Genomic DNA, 18,257 nt, shown 5'->3' on the forward strand with positions numbered 1-18,257 from the left:
GTGCTTGAATTCTGGCGTGAAGTTGTTGTAAATGCTTGAAATTGTTACCATATTACTCAACAAGTCTGCTTAAAAAGGACTGCTCTACCGGAACTGCTCTAACGGCAGCTGGCATTAGTTTGTACGGCCTCTTACTATGAAATGTCATCCCTCCCTATGGGTCGCGCCCAACAAGACAGATGCATGCTTCAAATAAACAGGCATTGTGAAACGTGTAGTCGTGCAAGAATTTCGTATCAATTATGGACATTTATTATGGGCCATACAAAAAATTAAAGTAACACTTCCAAATGGTGAACTGTAATGGGAAAAACTTCCTGCAACTGAAAATGTAAGCTACATATTACTGTCCTTTTTTACCAAACACCTATATGGAGAGGGATTTGTCTCCCAAAAAATATATTCGTGATTTACTCAGGATCTAAAAATCATACGTCGTGATAAATGCACACGCAAGAGTAAAAATCACATATGTAAATCGCGGTTATGTTTGTGGCTCTGGGAAATACATGATTCACACAGGATTTCTTCTTTAAATGGTACTGTTGAAAATTGTTCTTGAAAGTCTCCAAAAAGTGCTTGAATTTGGCTCTTAAAAGTACGTGCCAACCATCATTCTAATACAAATACATAATATTTTGAAGATTGACTGTTCTGTCTGTCTAATCGCGACTGGAATCTTCAATCACATTTTGTTGTCCTGTCATCCATTTCTCCTTCAGGGTTAGAGGAATGCGGCTATCGATTTTCGGTCAGGTAGCTTCAGTCTGCCCCTTGCTGGTCATCTCAGGAACTCCTTTCTTTTTTTTCACGTTGTCTGACAAAACACACAGACTACCCGTTCTTGTTAAGGTACCCGCAAATGCACATGATAAAAATCCATATCTTGCTTTAAACTATTTTTGTATACCATTTTTAGGAGCGCAGTAAGCTCTGGTGGGCACAGTGCCTATCTGTGGGCGAATGTGTGCGAGTGACAGCCTTGCGGGTTTGTGTCTTACAACCGTGGGGAGGAAAGAACATTCTTTGCGTGACCGATGACTCCGAAATTCAGAATACGCACAATCAAGAGCAATGGTTGGATGAGGACGCCCCACTGGCCAATCCCCCTTCGCCGCCAACGTCTCTTCTCGAGGGATGGGAGGTCCGATCCGATGGCAGGACAAAAAGCTCTCGGGTCATAAGTTACCAGGTGAGAATCTCTACAAGGTTTCTGCGGGTGCTTGACCTCCTTGAAAATGCTTGAATTTTAAGGTTGTGTCTTCATGGATTGTAAGTGATTTGAATTTTGGCATGAAGTGCTTGTAAAGGCTTGAAATTGTTGCCATGTTTCTCAACAAGTTTGCTTAAAAAGTACACCGACACTTCTCTGTGGTGGCTTCACTTTACCATTGCATTTCTTCTTGCCTCATGATTAACAGCAGCTGGCATAAGTTTGTATGGTATTGTCCTATGAAGCGTCATCGCCCCATATGGGTGGCGCTCAAGAACACAGGTGCATCCTACACCCAAACAGGCTACTGTTAAATGTGTATTAGTGCAAGGATTACATTCATTATGGACATTTACTATGTGCCATGCAAAAAATTAAGGCAGTGTTTCCGAGTGATGAACTGTAGATGGAAGAACTTCTCGCAGCTGAAAATGTAAGCTACATATTACTCTCATTTTACCCAACAACTACAGTATATCACAAGAGTCACTACACCCCTGACATTCCTGCAGAGATTTCATTATAATGTTTAATAGAACATCACTGAAGAAACATTGCTTTGACACAATGAGAAGAAGACTGTCCAAAGACCTAGCTTACTGGAAAGATATCCTCTGGTCTGATGTGATAAAGAATAATTTATTTGGCTCAGATGGTGTGAAGCATGTGTGGCATGAACTAGGTGAGGAGTCCAAGCATGTTTGTTTAGTCCCTAAAGTCAAGCATGTTGTTGGGAATGTCATGGTTTGGGGCTTAATGAGTGCAACTGGAATTGGGGAGTTGCACTTCATTAAGGAAAACAAGACTCAAGAATGTACTGGGGAAAAACTGGAGCAGAGAATTAAAACCTCCCTCTAGGAAATGGGTCAAAGGGCAATGTTCCAGCCTGGCAGTGACCCCAAATAAACTTCTAAGACGACCATGGATTTTCTAAAGGGGCTAAGGGTAAAGGAGATGACTGACTAAACATGTCTCTGGATCTGAATCCAATAAAACATTTTTGAGGCATCCGCAAGTGGTAGAGAAGCAAAAGGTCTAATTGAAAGAGCTCTCGGGTCATGAGCTTCGTCATTTTGTCATGGAGGAGTGGGTGAGTTTTCCAGTGGCAATTTGTGAGACCCTGGTGAAACCCATGGCCAGGAGGATTCAAGTGGTTCTGCAAAATTTTGGTGCCCACACAAAATATTCAACTTCAGTAACTTATACTTATAGGTGTACTCACTTTTCTTACCAGGGGTTTAGCTACTAATGGCTTTATTGAGATTTTTGCGGGGAAAAATACATTCACACTGCTATATTAGCTATACACAGACAAACAGATGAAATCTCTTCAGAAATGTGAGGGGTGTACTCACTCTTATGACATAAGGTTTATAGGGAGATATTTGCCTAAAAAAATTACATTCGCGATTTACTCAAGATCTAAGAAACCTATGCACACGCAAGATTAAAAATCACATATGTAAATAGCAGTTTATATCAAAATTTCGTGGCTCCGCAAAATACATGATTTACATCTGCTTTATCTTTTAATGCTTCTAAAGAAATTTTTAAAAATTGCCTTTGAGAGTCCTTAAAAATTGCTAAAATTTGGTCACGAAAGAAGGTGTACGAACCCTGTCTCTGACAGTTCTTTGCGAATGTCTCTTTTAATCTCACATGTGTTAGGGAACAGTAACAGAAGTTGTGAGCGTTGGGGTAGGGCTGTACCTGATGGACGGGAAGCTGGGGCTGTGCCTCGCTTATCAGCCAGAGCTGAAGAGGAAGCTGCGAGTTGGCGACGTGCTGGCGGTGAGATCTCGCAAACCAATCTGGGCCAAAAGGTTTTGGTCTTTAGCTATTTGAGTGCCATTTGTGGCACATAGCTGTCAAAAAGTGCCTGAACATTACATACCATTGACAACCATCAAGTACATTTTATAATTGGAGTAAGTGGAACAATGCCTTAAGACATGCCTGTCAACCTTGAGTGACTAAAAATCATACACGTCAAGATAAAAAAATCATATTCTTGTTTGAAAGATTAGGAAAATGCTTGAAATGGTCTGGCACTCAAATAGTTAATTGCTTGAATGATTAGTTTTCAGCACACTTGTCTTATTAAAAACAAAAGTATCCATGTTGCGCTTTGTATCCAGCTCCATCACGTTCACTTCTTGTACCGGCCTTGTCCTGACTTCCCAGCCAGCATGCTTTGCACTTGCCTGCGTTCCACTGTGACGGTGACAAAGTTTAGCGCCGTTTTAAGCTCGCCCTCCGAGTCCAACCTTAAGTGCCCTGACGATGGTGTGCTGCAACAGTTACTGGTCGAGAGGAACCCGGATGTGTCCCGATACTTGTGGGCTTGCCACCTATGCTCCCAGCTTCAACACAGGTAGAAAGAGAAAAACCTTGGTTTCCGGTAGCACTCCCGTGCTAACTGCCGTGCCGTCCGTCTCAGTCTTTTACCCAGTGCGTCACTGCAGTGCACGTGCGTGTTATCGTGGAAACTGATGGAGGTCGCATTTCCACAAGGTGGACATTGTCGACGGGACGTCTACGCTGAGATGTTGGACGTGCATCATGATTGTCCACTGACTCAGGTAGATTATCTATCTACATCACGCCACTGCTTTTACCAAATGATAACATACATACTATCAGTGTTGGACACGTTACTGAAAAAGTAATTATTTACAGTTACGAATTACTGCTTTTAAAAATAAATTGTGTTAACACCAAGATTTCTGACTCCCAAAAGTAGCGCGTTTCAGTACTCATTACCCAGAAAAGTAATCGACCTATAGCTAAGTTCCTTTACTTACTCAGACAAACATTCAACATTCTGTGAAGAGCGCTACGGCAGATGCCCTAGTGGGAGACATTCCACGAGAGGCAATTGATGCTTCTTGGGCTTAGAACGATCACATATCATCTCAAAGTCACCAAAAGGGACAAAACTATGCATCGGAGGATTATATTAATGATTTCATTTTTGAGAAGGTTGATGAAAAGCTGTATATTTTCCCAGGACAAGCCTTTTTACCATCTGTAGTGCCTCTCCGTTAGTTTGGTGCTACAGTGTTTACGTTGAATCATCTTAGTCCTCAATTCCGTTTTTTGGGTGAATACGATGTTGACTAGATTCCTTTGTACAACAATTAACAATCACGTATGATTACCAACGTACAATAAATAGCATGTAAACGGCCACTGAACATGATTGTAATGCAGCCAATAGCTTATGTTACCTTTGTCAGCCTAACGTCAAAGATGTTAAGGTTATAAATAACTTTATATTTTTCTCCAGCAAAGTGACAATGTTGCCTCGAATACTATGTTGACTTACCTTAGAACAGATCCTTATCAACTTTTTCCATGTTGAGTTGCTGTGGTAGACACGTAACTTTATCCAAAGCAGACACTTGTCCCGATTTAGCAACCCTAGTTGAAAACACAGGATTACGAGTGATTACTTTTAGCCCTTTTTTTTCAGAACAACCCAAACTTTCAATATCTGGGAATATTTACCGTAACAATGTGTTAAGACAATGTAATAACAGTTTAAAAATGAATGACATAACAAAAAACAGACATGGATTTCAGGATTATCATGAAGTAGGGACTGGAATTGAACATAAACTGGAAATATAAACCGTTATAGATACATACAGTCTTTGTGGTAGATGGTGATGGTGAACACATTCCTGAACACAGAGACCCACATCAGTACCCATATTGATCTATTGCTCCTTTGGCAATCAAAACTATCCATTCACCGCTTATCCTCAGTAGAGTCGCGGGGGTGCTGGAGCCCATCCTAGCTATCTTCGGGCAGTGGGCAGGGGACACCCTGAACTGGTTGCCAGCCAGTCGCAGGGCACGCAGGGACAGACAAGTCACTCGCTCATTCACACCTAGGGACATTTTGAACCGGCCAATTAACCTGACATGCATGTTTTTGGAATGTGGGAGGAAACCGGAGTGCCCGGAGGAAACCCACGCAAGCACGGGGAGAACATGCAAACTTCACACTGAAGGTTCAATCTCATGCCCTCAGAACTGTGCCGCACATGGCTCTCATGCCCTAAGAACTCTGCCGCACACGTGCTAACCACTGTGCTGCTGTGCTGCCCCAATCAAAACTAATAAAGTAATTTTCAAAGGATTAAATTTTTATTGGTTACGAATAACCAAAATGCATGAGTTAATATGTGTCGCCTGTGTCAATTCTTGCGTGGGATTGGTCTGTTGCCACACATGGATGCCTGTGAAATACCATTGTGGGAAGTTGCTGCCAACCTGTTGGTGTTTTGAAGAACTACTTTGATTTCATTAGATTTTTTTTTTTAATAACGGTGGCAGAGTTATGGAAATTTCAACAGTGCTTGTTAAACAGGGGCGCCGGTGCCCCTATGGTAATAAAAGGGTTAAAATTATTATTGATGTTCGGAGGCTCTGGAACTGTGATATTTTTGCAATATTTTGTAAAAATGCAATATACTTGTGAGTTTCACCTGTTGTGTTGTTTTCTCCACCGGCCTCTCTCTCCAGTACGACAGCAACCCAGTCCAGCATCAGTACATCAGCCTTTCGGAGTTGCGAGCGTCCTTACTGGAAGACTGTTGGGCTTCCATGAATCCCCGCTCTCTGCTGCCACCAGATGGAGGTGGCCTGACCCGAACACAGATGAACGCTGCCCTGGCCTGGTCATGTCGAACTTTGTCTTCGGATGTCAGGCACAAGCCGCAGCCTATAGAGGCGCTCAGGTAAAACCCGTCATCTTATAAAAAGGGAATGTGTAATAAAGGTGTGATCACGAGGATGTACATGCACGCTACCATAAATTGAGGACTACAGAGCGCACCTGATTAAAAGACGCATGCTTAAATTTGAGAACAAAAGCCAATTTTGTCTTTGTATGAGCCACAATCGATTTTAAACGGCAGGCTTTAACAGCCATAAAAATGAACTCATTCACGTCCATTTCTCACATTAAATTGGGCGCACACTTGGCGCCGACTGCGAGGGGAATTTGATGTTGAAGCTTTTTCCACGATAAAGCCAACAGCACCTTGCTCCCGTACACCTGAGACTTTTTTTCAGCTGCGTTATTTTCTATTATACTTCGAGTTTTGTGACTATTTAAGATGGAGATTATAAAGATTAGCACATATATACTACCTCGCCGAAAGAAAACGCGAATGTGGGTTGTGTTGTGTAAAATATGAGCCCAATATTTCTAGATGACAGTGCCAGGGCAAATGGTAATAGCGCCAGATTGCAGCACAGATGTGCCTTTTTGTGTTTTTGTTATTGGTGGTTGCCATGGTAATGGACCAAATGTAATCAGCTGTTATCGTTTTTCGAGTATTAAATGAAATTTCAGCGACTTGTCTATGACCTGGATGATACGGAACGAGAGGTGTTGCATTTTAGATGGATAACTTCCACTGCTGTTCAATTCGGATTTATGAATTGAGGACTTCATTTGTAGGGCAGCACGGCGGCGCAGTGGTAAGCGCGTGTGCGGTACAGTTCTAAGGTCTTGGGAACCTCCTGTGTGGGTTCAAATCCAGCTACCGGACTTACTGTGCGGAGTTTGTATGTTCTCCCCGTGCTTGCGTGGGTTTCCTCCGGGCACTCCGATTTCCTCCCACATTCCAAAGACATGCATTTCAGGTGGATTGGCCGGTCCAAATTGTCCCTAGGTGTGAATGAGCGAGCGAGTTGTCTGTCTCTGTGTGCCCTGCGATTGGCTGGCAACCAGTTCAGGGTGTCCCCTGCCCACTGCCCGATGATTGCCAGGATGGGCTCCAGCACCCCCGCGACCCTACTGAGGATAAGCGGTGCAGCTAATGAGATGAGATGAGACTTCATTTGTGGGTGAGAAAGTATAAATATTGTTAGTACGTTGTAAATATTGAAAGACGTATATGTAAAAGTATAAAATTAACTATAACCAGATGTGGTGTTTTGTACTTTGAGCACATGCGTTGTGGAAAATAGCAGTTTGCCGTTTTGCCATGAAATAAAAAGTTGCACCTTATTTAAAACCACAGTTTTTAAAATGTAGCAAAAAATTAGCATAATTTAAGGGACAATAATCCCTTGTTTTTCTCTGGGTTTGCATTCCAAAAAGTCCTCCAATAGTCAAAACCCGCAAAGTAGAAACATTTATTTATTTATTAGATATGACAGGGTTCTCTTTAAAAGTTTCGAATGGCATTAAATTCATTGTTTTAAAAATAAGGCCTTATTTAAATGTCTTGAATCCGATTTTCAAAAGTCTTAAAGATGCAAACACATTAATACAATTTATATTTGTTTGGTGATAGGAATGAGTGAATAGGTGTTGTGAAAGGATAGTAGAATGTTTGGACCTGTGTTAAGGGATGGGCAGGGCACCTGTATGATGCGGCAGGGGTAAACCAGTGAAAGCTGTCGGGCCCTGCTTTTGAACAGAATAGTGTGTTGTGTCACCCTGACCCGAGTGACATGGCCGCTTTCTCGTGTCAAGTTTCATCTGGAGGGACGAAAGCATGACCAACTTGGGTGCCAAGGTGCTTAACTTGTTTGGGTGTTTGGGCATTTGGGTTGGCCATGGTTCCCAAACATTTTTGTGTGTGTTTTTTGCTCCTTTTTTTTTCTTTTCTTTGTTTTTGTGTATGTTTTTGTCTTGCTGTTGCTTGTTTGTCACCCCTCTCGAGGCATATTACCAGGGTAGAAAGATAGTTATTTGTTTGAACTACGAGATTTTGCATCCTTTATCAGTTGTCTTTATTCAATAATTCACTATTTAGTTTGGTGGCAACATGGCACGATCACAATAACGTAACTGTCAAAACGGTGATTTGGTTTCAGTCGGCATTTCAATACACATAGCAACTTGGAACCGAGACGTTTACTTCAGACCTTGGGAAAGTGTACATTTAACATTTTTCGCCATGGCTAAACGCTGTCCCAAGTAATGTGTACGAGGCGTGATATATTGTGTGCAAAAAATAGGTGTTTCCTTTTTGTTGTGTTTGTTTTAATGTTTCTTTTTTGATTTCATCTTAAATTTAATTTCAAAAGACATCAAAAAGTCTTAAATTTAAGTCGCATTTAGCTCTAGGAACCCTGTATGTATTAGTAACATCCATCCATCCATCCATTATCTGCACCGCTTATCATTAGTAGGGTCGCGGGGGTATGAGTATCATATACAGTAATATGTATATATATGACTAATACAATAACAACAATAGATCTAAAAATAAAGAAAAACAGAAGTGCAGTTGCGTGAATGGCCTTTATTGTAGTGATACAAAGTACAACAAAATGTTGAGGGCTTCTCCTTTCAGTATAAAAAAAAAGCATTGTAGAAACCGGTCGGCTAGCTGTACGCTATTATCTGGGATCCTCTTATTGAGCAAGGTCTCCATGATGATTAAAATACAAGTGGCAAATGTAGCAGTTTCCCACAAGTTCTGGCTCCAGTTTATCTGTTTTATGGATAATGGATCTGGTGTTGGTGAGATACAGGTGCGGCTTGAGTGGCTTGTGAGAGTTGTTACGTAGTCTTACCTGCAGTAGGCTAGACCAGCGGCCTTGCTATTGTTTTTCTCTCTTCCCAGACCTGATAATCCATGGAGCACCCGCTGGTGATCACCATTCCTTTGTGCTCCTGTGACTTTCTTTAGAGTCTGATTTAGTTAAGGAATTTCTTTTCAATATAGAGAGCCGCTTAAATCGTATCTGTCGCTGTGATTCCCAGTTTGTTTTAGGTGGAGTCTTTAACTTTTGCACCCGGCTGTTTGAATCACAGCATAAACTAACCTATTGCAGTCGCGCACAGACAGTCACACCCACCCAACACACACACACACACAGAGCACTCTGTGACCTGCCCTGTGATAGCATTTGCTGTGTGTTTTTTGCTGCAGAACACCATGCACAGTCTGCAAAGTATAAAAACCATATAAAACATTGCTAAAATATCTGCCTGTGGGCCTCTGACCTGCCCATCCTGGCCCACAGACAACGCCCCCTGCTGCTTGTGGGTGTCTTGGAGCTACCGTCAACCCCATCTTCACACACGATGCAGTTGAGAGACAGCACAGGGGCCATCGCTTGCATCATAACGGAAACAACCCAGGAAGAAGAGAAAGACGGGGCAGCTTTCAACACCGCATGGATAGGTAGAAACACACACACTGGTTGACAGCATCCGTATACAACATGTATTGATTTCTGCAGGCTAAACATCCCTCACCTTTTGGAAAAAAATAACCGTTTTGAAGTAAAAAAATCAAGAAGAATATGTTTTAAGGGATGCAGTCGGGGTTTGAGATATCAGGGTGAAGAATGGTCAACTGCAGCCCATTCATCATGAGACATAGATCAGATTTTCTTTTAAATGTGTTGATTTTTCTATGTTATACTTTCACGTTGAATGCTATAAAATTATTGTTTGAACTGAATTAGTGTTATGTTTGTATCCCTGATGACTAAAAATAAATAAACAAAATAGAATGCTGCTAATTGCTAAGATCAATCATTACAGTTCACGTAATCCCTACATCGAGAAATGCACCGCCAACACACTTTATTGATTTATTTGGTGAGTTTGTGTTTTTAATTTCTTGGCAAGCGGATCGATGTGACAAGGTTACTATAGCGACCAAAGCATGTTGCACTGAGTCAGCATGGAGTTGCCCAGGGGGGGTACTGCACAAAAGTGGAATCAAGTAACAGTTTTATTATATTGATCCTTTGACGAGTGAACAGATAAATGGTCATTTGACCAATATATATACTATATTAACCTTGTCCAAAACCCCATTGATACCATCTTTGCAAGTTTTTGCGTCACTTTTGAGAATCTCAAAAACTGCTCCAATATACATATTCCTCAAAGACACTGATGGCCATTTGATAAGCATTCTTAATCGACATTGCTATTAATGAAATGACAATATTGTAGAGAACAGGTGTCAAACATGTGGCCCACGGGCCGGATCAGGCCCAGCAAGGGTTTTAATCTGGCCCGAGAAACATAGAGAAATGAAGCATAATAGAACAATGAGCTGAAGTTTTAAATATGGCCACTTGATGTCGACAAAGCCAAGTGGCATTCACAAAACAACTCTAGCTCTCTCTTTCTTACTCTCATTTTGTCTTTTCTCGCCCTCTCATTTTCTTTTCACTCTCTCTTTCTTGCTTTTACTCTTTCTTTCACTCCCTTTCTTTCTCACCCTCTCTTTCTCTACCTTTTCATTTCTCTCTTTTGTGCTGCTTTTTCCTCACTTTCACTTTCTCTTTTTTTCTTTCACTCCTTCTTTCTCTTTTGCCATGTCTTTTTTTCTTACTTTCTCTTTTTTGCGCGTTTTTTTATTTCTCTCAGTATCTCACACTCACTTGTTTCCCTGTCTCTTCCTCCCTCTCTTCTCTCTTTCTTTTATTTGCTTTCTCTCTCCCTTTGTCTCGCTTTCTACCTTTCTATGTCTTTCTGTTTTCATATCCTACTTCCTCCTTTTTATCCCTTTCTATATTGTGCTCTCTTTATTTCTCTCTCCCTTTCTTCCTCTTTTTCTCTCATCTCTTTTTTCCCCTTTCTCTCTTTCCCCCCTTTCTTTCGCTATACTGTAATCCACTATTCCGGCCCCCGAGAGATTTTTTTTCTAGCATGTGGCCCCGAGCTAAAATGAGTTTGACACCCCTGCAGAGCTTACATGTAAAATTATAATGCAGGGTAATTAGAATAATGCAACATATCAAGAAAGTCCAAATACTATAAAACCGATTAATTTTTGAAACAATTGACAGCAAATTTGCCAGATGTGTCCCTGGGGATAATCTGAGCCTGGTTGTTAGGCGGGTCTGGAGAAGGCTAACTGTAGGGAATATATCACAGCAGTAACTGAGCCAAGCTAAATTTAACCTGCTTTCATGCAACCAATATGAGGCTCCTCGGCCGAGTCATACCTAAGACTTATAACATTGGTAAAATGGCGGCGCCCTCTGTTGGCTGCGGCTGCATCGGCTCGCTACAACGGGTCAGGTGTATCGACATTTCGTTCTTACAAAGAATGACAATACAAAGGAAATTATTATTATTATTATTAGATTTAACCTGAAAACCAAAGATATCATTATTTTGTTGGGTTATACAGTGTACCGGAACGCATCTCCTCCACACCCTTCTCACCTTTTTAACCACTGACCCATTTTCATGCCTGCTTCTTTGTGTTTGTGTGCACTTGTGTGTATTTTTACTCAGGTTGTCTCGTGTGTGTCCAGCACTTTAGCATGGTAACAGAGCGATTCCTTCAATCAAATTTCCCTTCTTACCAACTTCTGGATCAATGCAAGTTCATCACATACAAAAGCTGCAGGTGCAAACAAACTCACACCCGCATGCATGCACTAATACAGCGTTCCTCAAACTGTGGGCAGCTACCCAAAAGTGTACCGCGTACCCGTTTTTAATGAGTCGCAGGCTTTTGCCTTGGTAATATGATGCAGAGAGAAAAAATATTGGATAGGCACTTTTTAACAGTAGAAAGCAATCATAATGAAAATACATTCCCACTCCTCCTATTAATTCCTCCAAACTTAGTTTTACGGCAAATGTGGAGATAAGTGTTGCTTAATATTCTGTAAATGGTTTGCATTTCTATAGCGCTTCTCAAGTCAAGTTTTTCAGTAGCTATCTATTGATAAGTTAATTAGAAAAAAATCATTTTGTAAAGTTGAATCATTTTAAAGTGTGCTTTTTTGTTTAATTTAGTTAGTGTTTGTTGGTAATAACTGCTACAGTGGAAATTAATTTTTCCCATAGGTGCGTTGGCTTTTTATTGGGTTCAGTGAGTGAGGTTTCTCTGCTAAAAGTACATTATTTGTGTTGTTTTAAATGAACGTGTTTTCCGCACTTAAGGCGATTCAGATTATAAGGCGCACACCCCAAAAATAGTTCATTGTGATTTGTATTTCATATATAGGGCGCACCGGACTATAAGGCGCTTAGAATTAAAACTACTGTCAGGGCACTAGAGTGGTTTCTGATGTGTTTCTATGTGTGCCCCAGTATGTACCTCCAGTTCTCTCAGGAGAATATCCACATCTTGAGTCCGTCCGTCACCATGGAAATGTATCTGTGTGAGAAAAGGGAAGAGTTAGGGGAAGAAGAAGAGGAGAAGAGAGCTGTGGAGAGGAAGCAGAGACGGCGCAAACACCCGGACACTTTGCCTTCTTCCAATACAGGCACAACCTACGGATCTGTGGTCCTGCAAGTGGAGGAGAAGAACTGCGTAATGTGGCGCAAGGATGAAGAAGTGTCTTTCTCTGTCACAGCGGCTATCATTGGTTCAGTGATGGCCTGTTCACGGGACCCCAAAAACAGGCCGATGAAAAGTTTTGAGACAGGCAATGAGAAAAGGGTGAGCTGTCAAAATAATCCGTTGCCTGTACCAGTTATGGGTGCGTTACTGTGAAAGAATAGAATAGAAGAATAGAATTTACTTTTATTGTCATTCATTGTAACCATGCGCACAGAACGAAATATTGGTACACTTGACCCGTACAGTTAAACTGTAGCGAGCCGATGCAGCCGCAGCCAAACAGGGCGCAACCATTTTTGTCATTAGGTGAGCAAACCCCCCAATTCCAATCCTTAATGCCATTTAAAAGCCATTTAGTTGCCTTGCAGATTACAGACACCATTAAGTCACGCATTACTCTGAAAGTAACAACATTTTCAAAATGTTGTTAGTAACGCGTTACATTTGCATGTGACCAAGAAAAGTAACTGTGTTCCAGGAACGTGTTCCGCATTAGTCCCACAAGGCGTTTCAAAGAAATGCATTCCTGGAATGAAATTAAGGTGATCTCGGTGCAACTGTAACACGTAATTGCTTTTCAAAAGCAGATCATGAATTATAACGACAACTGACGGTTGACTGTCCCTTCTTTGCTCATTGAGTAACAATCCGCAAACAACACATGTTACGTTTGTAAACGCATGTTTCTATGCGACAACAAAATACACCTAAATATAGTTATGCTAGCGCTGTCTCAAGCAGAGTACGAGTACCAGTAATTTCTCCCTATGGATATTCTGATATTCTCCCTACCGTTAATACTCACAACTAAGCTGTATTCACAACTATGTAATAAAGTACTGAAATCAAGGGTTCAGTATATATGCGCGTATTTGGTTGTCTGTCTCCAATAGCGAATAGTGGGGAGAAGGGTGTTAATTATACAGGAACAACATCAATGAGGCAAGTAGGAGAGCACAGTGCTGAATTTTGGGCTTTTTATTTGTAAAATGATTGTTGCAATACACCCTGCCTGGAGAGAAAAAGAAAAAGTCCTTGACACTACTCAGAAATGAAGAAGGAAATCCTTGAGTGGTTTGAAGACAAAAGACAAAAAGGATATGGAGAGTCTTGGCTGTGATAGTTTGCAAGCCCCCAAGATTGCACAAGCCCAAAAATATTGAGGGTTAAACGCTTTGACTGGTGGTTGTACACATTGCTTTTCTATTTATTTTATTGTGTGGCTATCTTTAAGCAGTTGATAGGTCTTGGGCTTTAATATGAGTGTATATGGTAATAGGGTCATTTGAGTTACTTTCAGAGTAATGAACTACTCGTGTCAGTTATCTGGGGGGTAACACAATTCATCTTAACTGAAGTAACCTATAACTGACACAAATTATTATTTTTTCTTTTTCTTTTTTGCAGTAACACGCCCAAGGCTGTTCCAGACCCTGACAAGCACAGAACCACACACATTAACAGCCTTTGTGTATGCGCAGGTGACCATGGTGTTTTCAGGTGCGTCCGTTAGTTGGTTTCCTGTCCTGCAACCGGGGAGATTCTTCAGATTAGTTGCAAACAGCGAGCTAGTACGTACGCAACTGCCAAATCTTCACCACTCCTTTCGTCAGCTCACTGGCACCCGTCCTCTCAGAATGTCGACGATTTGGCCGGCGAGCCCAACATTCTTCCAGTGAGGCCCGACTGGAAGTTCCACACGCTGACACGCTCACTCCTACCGCACGCCCTCCGACGGCGTGTCCGGCCTACCCCATCCACCGTGGCGCAAGTCCTGGACGGCAGGTGGGTAATGCACGTCTTGTGTGGTAGAGGTAAGATCATGAGCCCGATCCGGGTCAGGCCTAAAATGTCCATCATTACGTTCAAGTTGGGCCGGGCTTCTTTCTTGCTGACTTTTTTTTTAATCCACCCGTCATTTTTCTTCTTTGACTCTTTTCCTCTCTTTTTCCTGAAGTGCCGGGCTAAATTCTTAACTCGTTCAATACCATTACGAATGAATATGATTTCAAAAGCATTGCCCCAAAGTGCCAAAATGTAAAAATACGTTTTATTTTAAACTTTTAGAAAGGGTTTGGCGCAGCTCATTAGTAAGTATCAACCCTCTGGAAATGATCTCAGTTTGAATGATCACCATTAGATGGCAGGAGTGGCTTTGATATCTTGTGATGTTGGAAAATTGAAAATGTTTTATAGTCTTGTTGAACTTAGATTTATTTACAAAAGACAGGCTTTAATGTGTTATCATAAATCCTTAACTCTCAACCTTAGCCGATTGCTTCCCTTATTAATGACTTTGATTCCTTTTATTAAGCAATAATAGCTCGTGATACAGTAGTTTACATTTCTATCTCTCTCTTGTTGGATAACAATATCCATGTTTAAAAAAAATGAATACAATTGGAAATCACAAACTTAAATGTTAAATGTCGAAGTGTCCTTGGGCAAGACACTGAACACCTAGTGCCCTCGATAAGCAGGTAGGCCACTTGCATGGCTGTCACCACTATTGGTGTGTGAGTGTGTGTGTGAACGGGTAAGTGTGAAGTACATGGGAAAGTCAAGTCACATTTGTATAGACCTTAATTACAAAATATCTCAAAGGACTGCACAGGTTATATTTACAACATCCCCTGATATTAAACCAACATGCGGGCAAGGAAAAACTCAAAAACCTCAGCATTAGGAAAATAAGAAACCTTGAGAGGGGGCCTTACAAGTGGTAATCCCCCTTCCAGGAGGACCAGGGTGCAATAGATTTAGTATTGAGTAACAATACACAAAACTTAGTGAACATCAACAAAAACAGGTAATATGTAGAAATTTGTCCAGAAAGTGTATGACAGCAACGAAACCTCGAGCTTGTAAAATTGTCCCAAAAGTCCATGACAGCGCCTTGGGAGGTCTTCAATGACTTGAAAAGCGTTAATTAAATACAGAGCATTTAACATTTACAAACACAAGAAGCACATATTTACTCACAGCAAGACAAACTATGTAGAATACTGCAACAATATCAGCAATCTACGATGAAGTTGTCGTCATCTGCTAACAGTGACTGAGACGATCCAGATTAGAGCTAAAATGGGAGAGACGAGATCGGTCTAACAAAATTGTTATTCTTTTTTTAGTAACTTTTTTCTCATTAAAGTTGTTATACGGCGTACACAATTTGAAATGGTCGAAAACGTATAGATTATGGGGAAAACGTATATGTTGACTAGTATGTAAATCACCTCTCCTCCTCTAGAGTCCTCAAATAAAAAGAGAAATTTCAGGTTGTCTTTGGGCTCGGTTCTGCAAGTCAAGTTGATTGGTCGGGCTCGGGTCGGGCTTTAATACCTGGGGTCCTTGGTGAGGTCGGGCTGCATTTTACCTCTATTGTGTGGTCAGTTGACCAATGCCATTTCGTGTGTGTTGTCTATACAGTGCGGACGTCGTTTCTTTTCACGGCTACATCACGGACCGGATTAATCTGAATGACAGCTTGAGTGATAATGGACTCACAAACATTGGTACGTTTTACTCACGCTCACTCACACAAACATATTCAGCACTTTGTAAGCAATTTACCGACTTTGTGAATTTATGTGCGTGTGAAGGTGTGCGTCTCACAGTATGTGACCAAAATGGAAGGAACCTTCATGTCTTTCTGAACTTCAACTATAACGCATACCCTCCTGGCATGTTGCCGGGCAACACATTGCTGTTTTCTACGTTCCGCAGGAGGTTATCCAGGTAAAGTGCACAAACTAAAGAGTGTCAAGTCATGTTTATTTGTATAGCCCTTAATCACAAGGAGTCTCAAAGGGCTGCACAGACCACAGACTATTATTACACCATCCCCTGATCTAAAACCTATATGAGGGCAAGGAAAAACTCAAAAACTTCAGAATGAGAAAAATAAACCTTGAGAAGGGGGACTGCACATGAGGTCATCCTCCTTTAGGGATGACCAGGCTGCAATGGATGTTGCATTAATAAACAAAATAAAACATTAAATAAATAAAGTATAATATAAAATAAAAATCAAATCAAAAGGCTACCCGGTTGCAATGGATATAGCATTAACAAACAATACACAGATATTGTCAACATGAAATATAGGTTATTTATATGCTATAGAATGGTAGTGTGTTTTAAGCTTAGGGGCCGGTCACACAGCCGTTTGCGGCTGAATCACGGCTAAAATTTTGCGTTTTTTTTTTTTTGCCCGTGGTTGCCCGGGATGGAAAATGCGCAAATTTGGCCAACCCGCTGTTCATCTGTGGTATGGCCGGAAAAAAGACGCCGGCGACTGTTCCGCTTCCTCATCGCGTCATTTCTGCGTCATTTTCTCGTGTGGACCACGGGTATAAAAGCTCCCGAGCCGGTGTTGTGCCCAAATCCGACTCCTCCGCAACAGGCTCACCCCCCCACCCCCTCGCGTGAACGCGCATCCTGCTGCGATCGCTTTTGACTTTTTCATCCGCGTTAACAAACGCATTTTGTAGAATACCATCGCACTTTATTGTTTAAAGTAACGCGTTATATAGACTAGGATCTCCCACTTGTTATAATTATCTCGCTTTATAGTTTTAATAAGCGTTATATAGAATACGATCGCTTTCGTTGGAAGCGCAGCAGAATGCGCGTTCACGGGATGGGGGGAGGATTTTATATACGGTGTGCATTACTGTTCGATTACGTTCACAACAAAAGCAAAGACTGAGTGGATTAAGTTGTATTACATTTCCAACAAATGCAAGACGATGTGGTTTTAGTTATATGTTCGCCATTACATTACTTGAAAGTGAGATAAAACGAGGTAAAGGTGGTTGTATTAGCGAGGGGATGCAAATCACGGCACCGGGCTGTAGCAATCTTAACCGCACAAGACACATGTAGCGACCCTCTTTCATGCACGACACAAGGTTTCACAATCTCTGGGTTTATTGCCTGCATTCAATAAACAAAACAATACAAAAGTCTGGGGCCTCTGTTCACGACTGCAATTATCTTCAACGCTTACAAACTCACTTAAGCTACGGCAAGCGCTGAAGCCCATAAAGTGCCAAACGGTTAGGGGAGATTGTTCTATGTTCTATTTTCTTTACTCATTATCCATTATCGATCAGTTCATAGTACGCTACAAAGCTCAGGAGCCGGGACTCTTACTCTCAACCAAAGGGCCAAGCTAAGGTCCCAGAATTAAAGTTTTGATGCGAATGCACCGAAAGATTTATTCGAAATGAAGAGAAACTACGCTGACGGGGATCCATGTTCACCCCATTGACGTCACGAGCACAAATGACGTGTCCTCGGCATTCGCGCTGTTTATACGCGGAGAAAGGCGTTTGACTGTCACACACGTAACACGCTAATTTCACGTAATAACACCGCGATACAGGCGCAGAACATGCTATTACCATGCTCCACCCACGATTACCCGCTGAAATTTCCCGTCCTACCCATGTGTAAGCACGCCCTGGCCGCGGCCAGAGCACGTCGTTCCGCGTCATTTCTGCGTCATTACCTCGTGTTGACCACGTGTGCGGCACGCGGTTTAACACGTGCTCAAACTTTTGAGCAGCTCAAAAGTTTTGAACGCGGCCAACCACGTGAAAATTTCCGACCGCGAGTAAAGCACTGCTCTATCTCGTCTATATGGCGGTCTCTAAACGTCCAACAGCGCTCAACAGCATCTGCTTCACGGCCAGAAATTTCTGGCCGTGGTTCAGCCTCAGTACGCTCGTGAAAGG

At 41.7% G+C, this 18,257-nt stretch overlaps 1 protein-coding gene across 1 annotated transcript in view; it reads left to right on the forward strand.

Moving 5' to 3' along the window:
• The window catches only part of ctc1 (CTS telomere maintenance complex component 1), a 34,176-nt gene that overhangs the window by 9,066 nt on the left and 6,853 nt on the right, over positions 1-18,257 (forward strand). Inside the window, 13 exon segments of the mRNA XM_088347822.1 lie at positions 723-852; positions 920-1,192; positions 2,882-3,004; positions 3,352-3,587; positions 3,654-3,795; positions 5,747-5,961; positions 9,215-9,375; positions 11,457-11,571; positions 12,264-12,615; positions 13,998-14,080; positions 14,083-14,301; positions 15,946-16,031; positions 16,119-16,254. Of these exon segments, the coding sequence (XP_088203948.1) occupies positions 723-852; positions 920-1,192; positions 2,882-3,004; positions 3,352-3,587; positions 3,654-3,795; positions 5,747-5,961; positions 9,215-9,375; positions 11,457-11,571; positions 12,264-12,615; positions 13,998-14,080; positions 14,083-14,301; positions 15,946-16,031; positions 16,119-16,254 (2,271 nt within the window).

This window comes from Urocampus carinirostris, chromosome 11 (assembly GCF_059441175.1).
Source record: "Urocampus carinirostris isolate Australia breed hairy pipefish chromosome 11, RoL_Ucar_1.0, whole genome shotgun sequence".
NCBI classification, from domain to species: Eukaryota; Metazoa; Chordata; class Actinopteri; order Syngnathiformes; family Syngnathidae; genus Urocampus; species Urocampus carinirostris.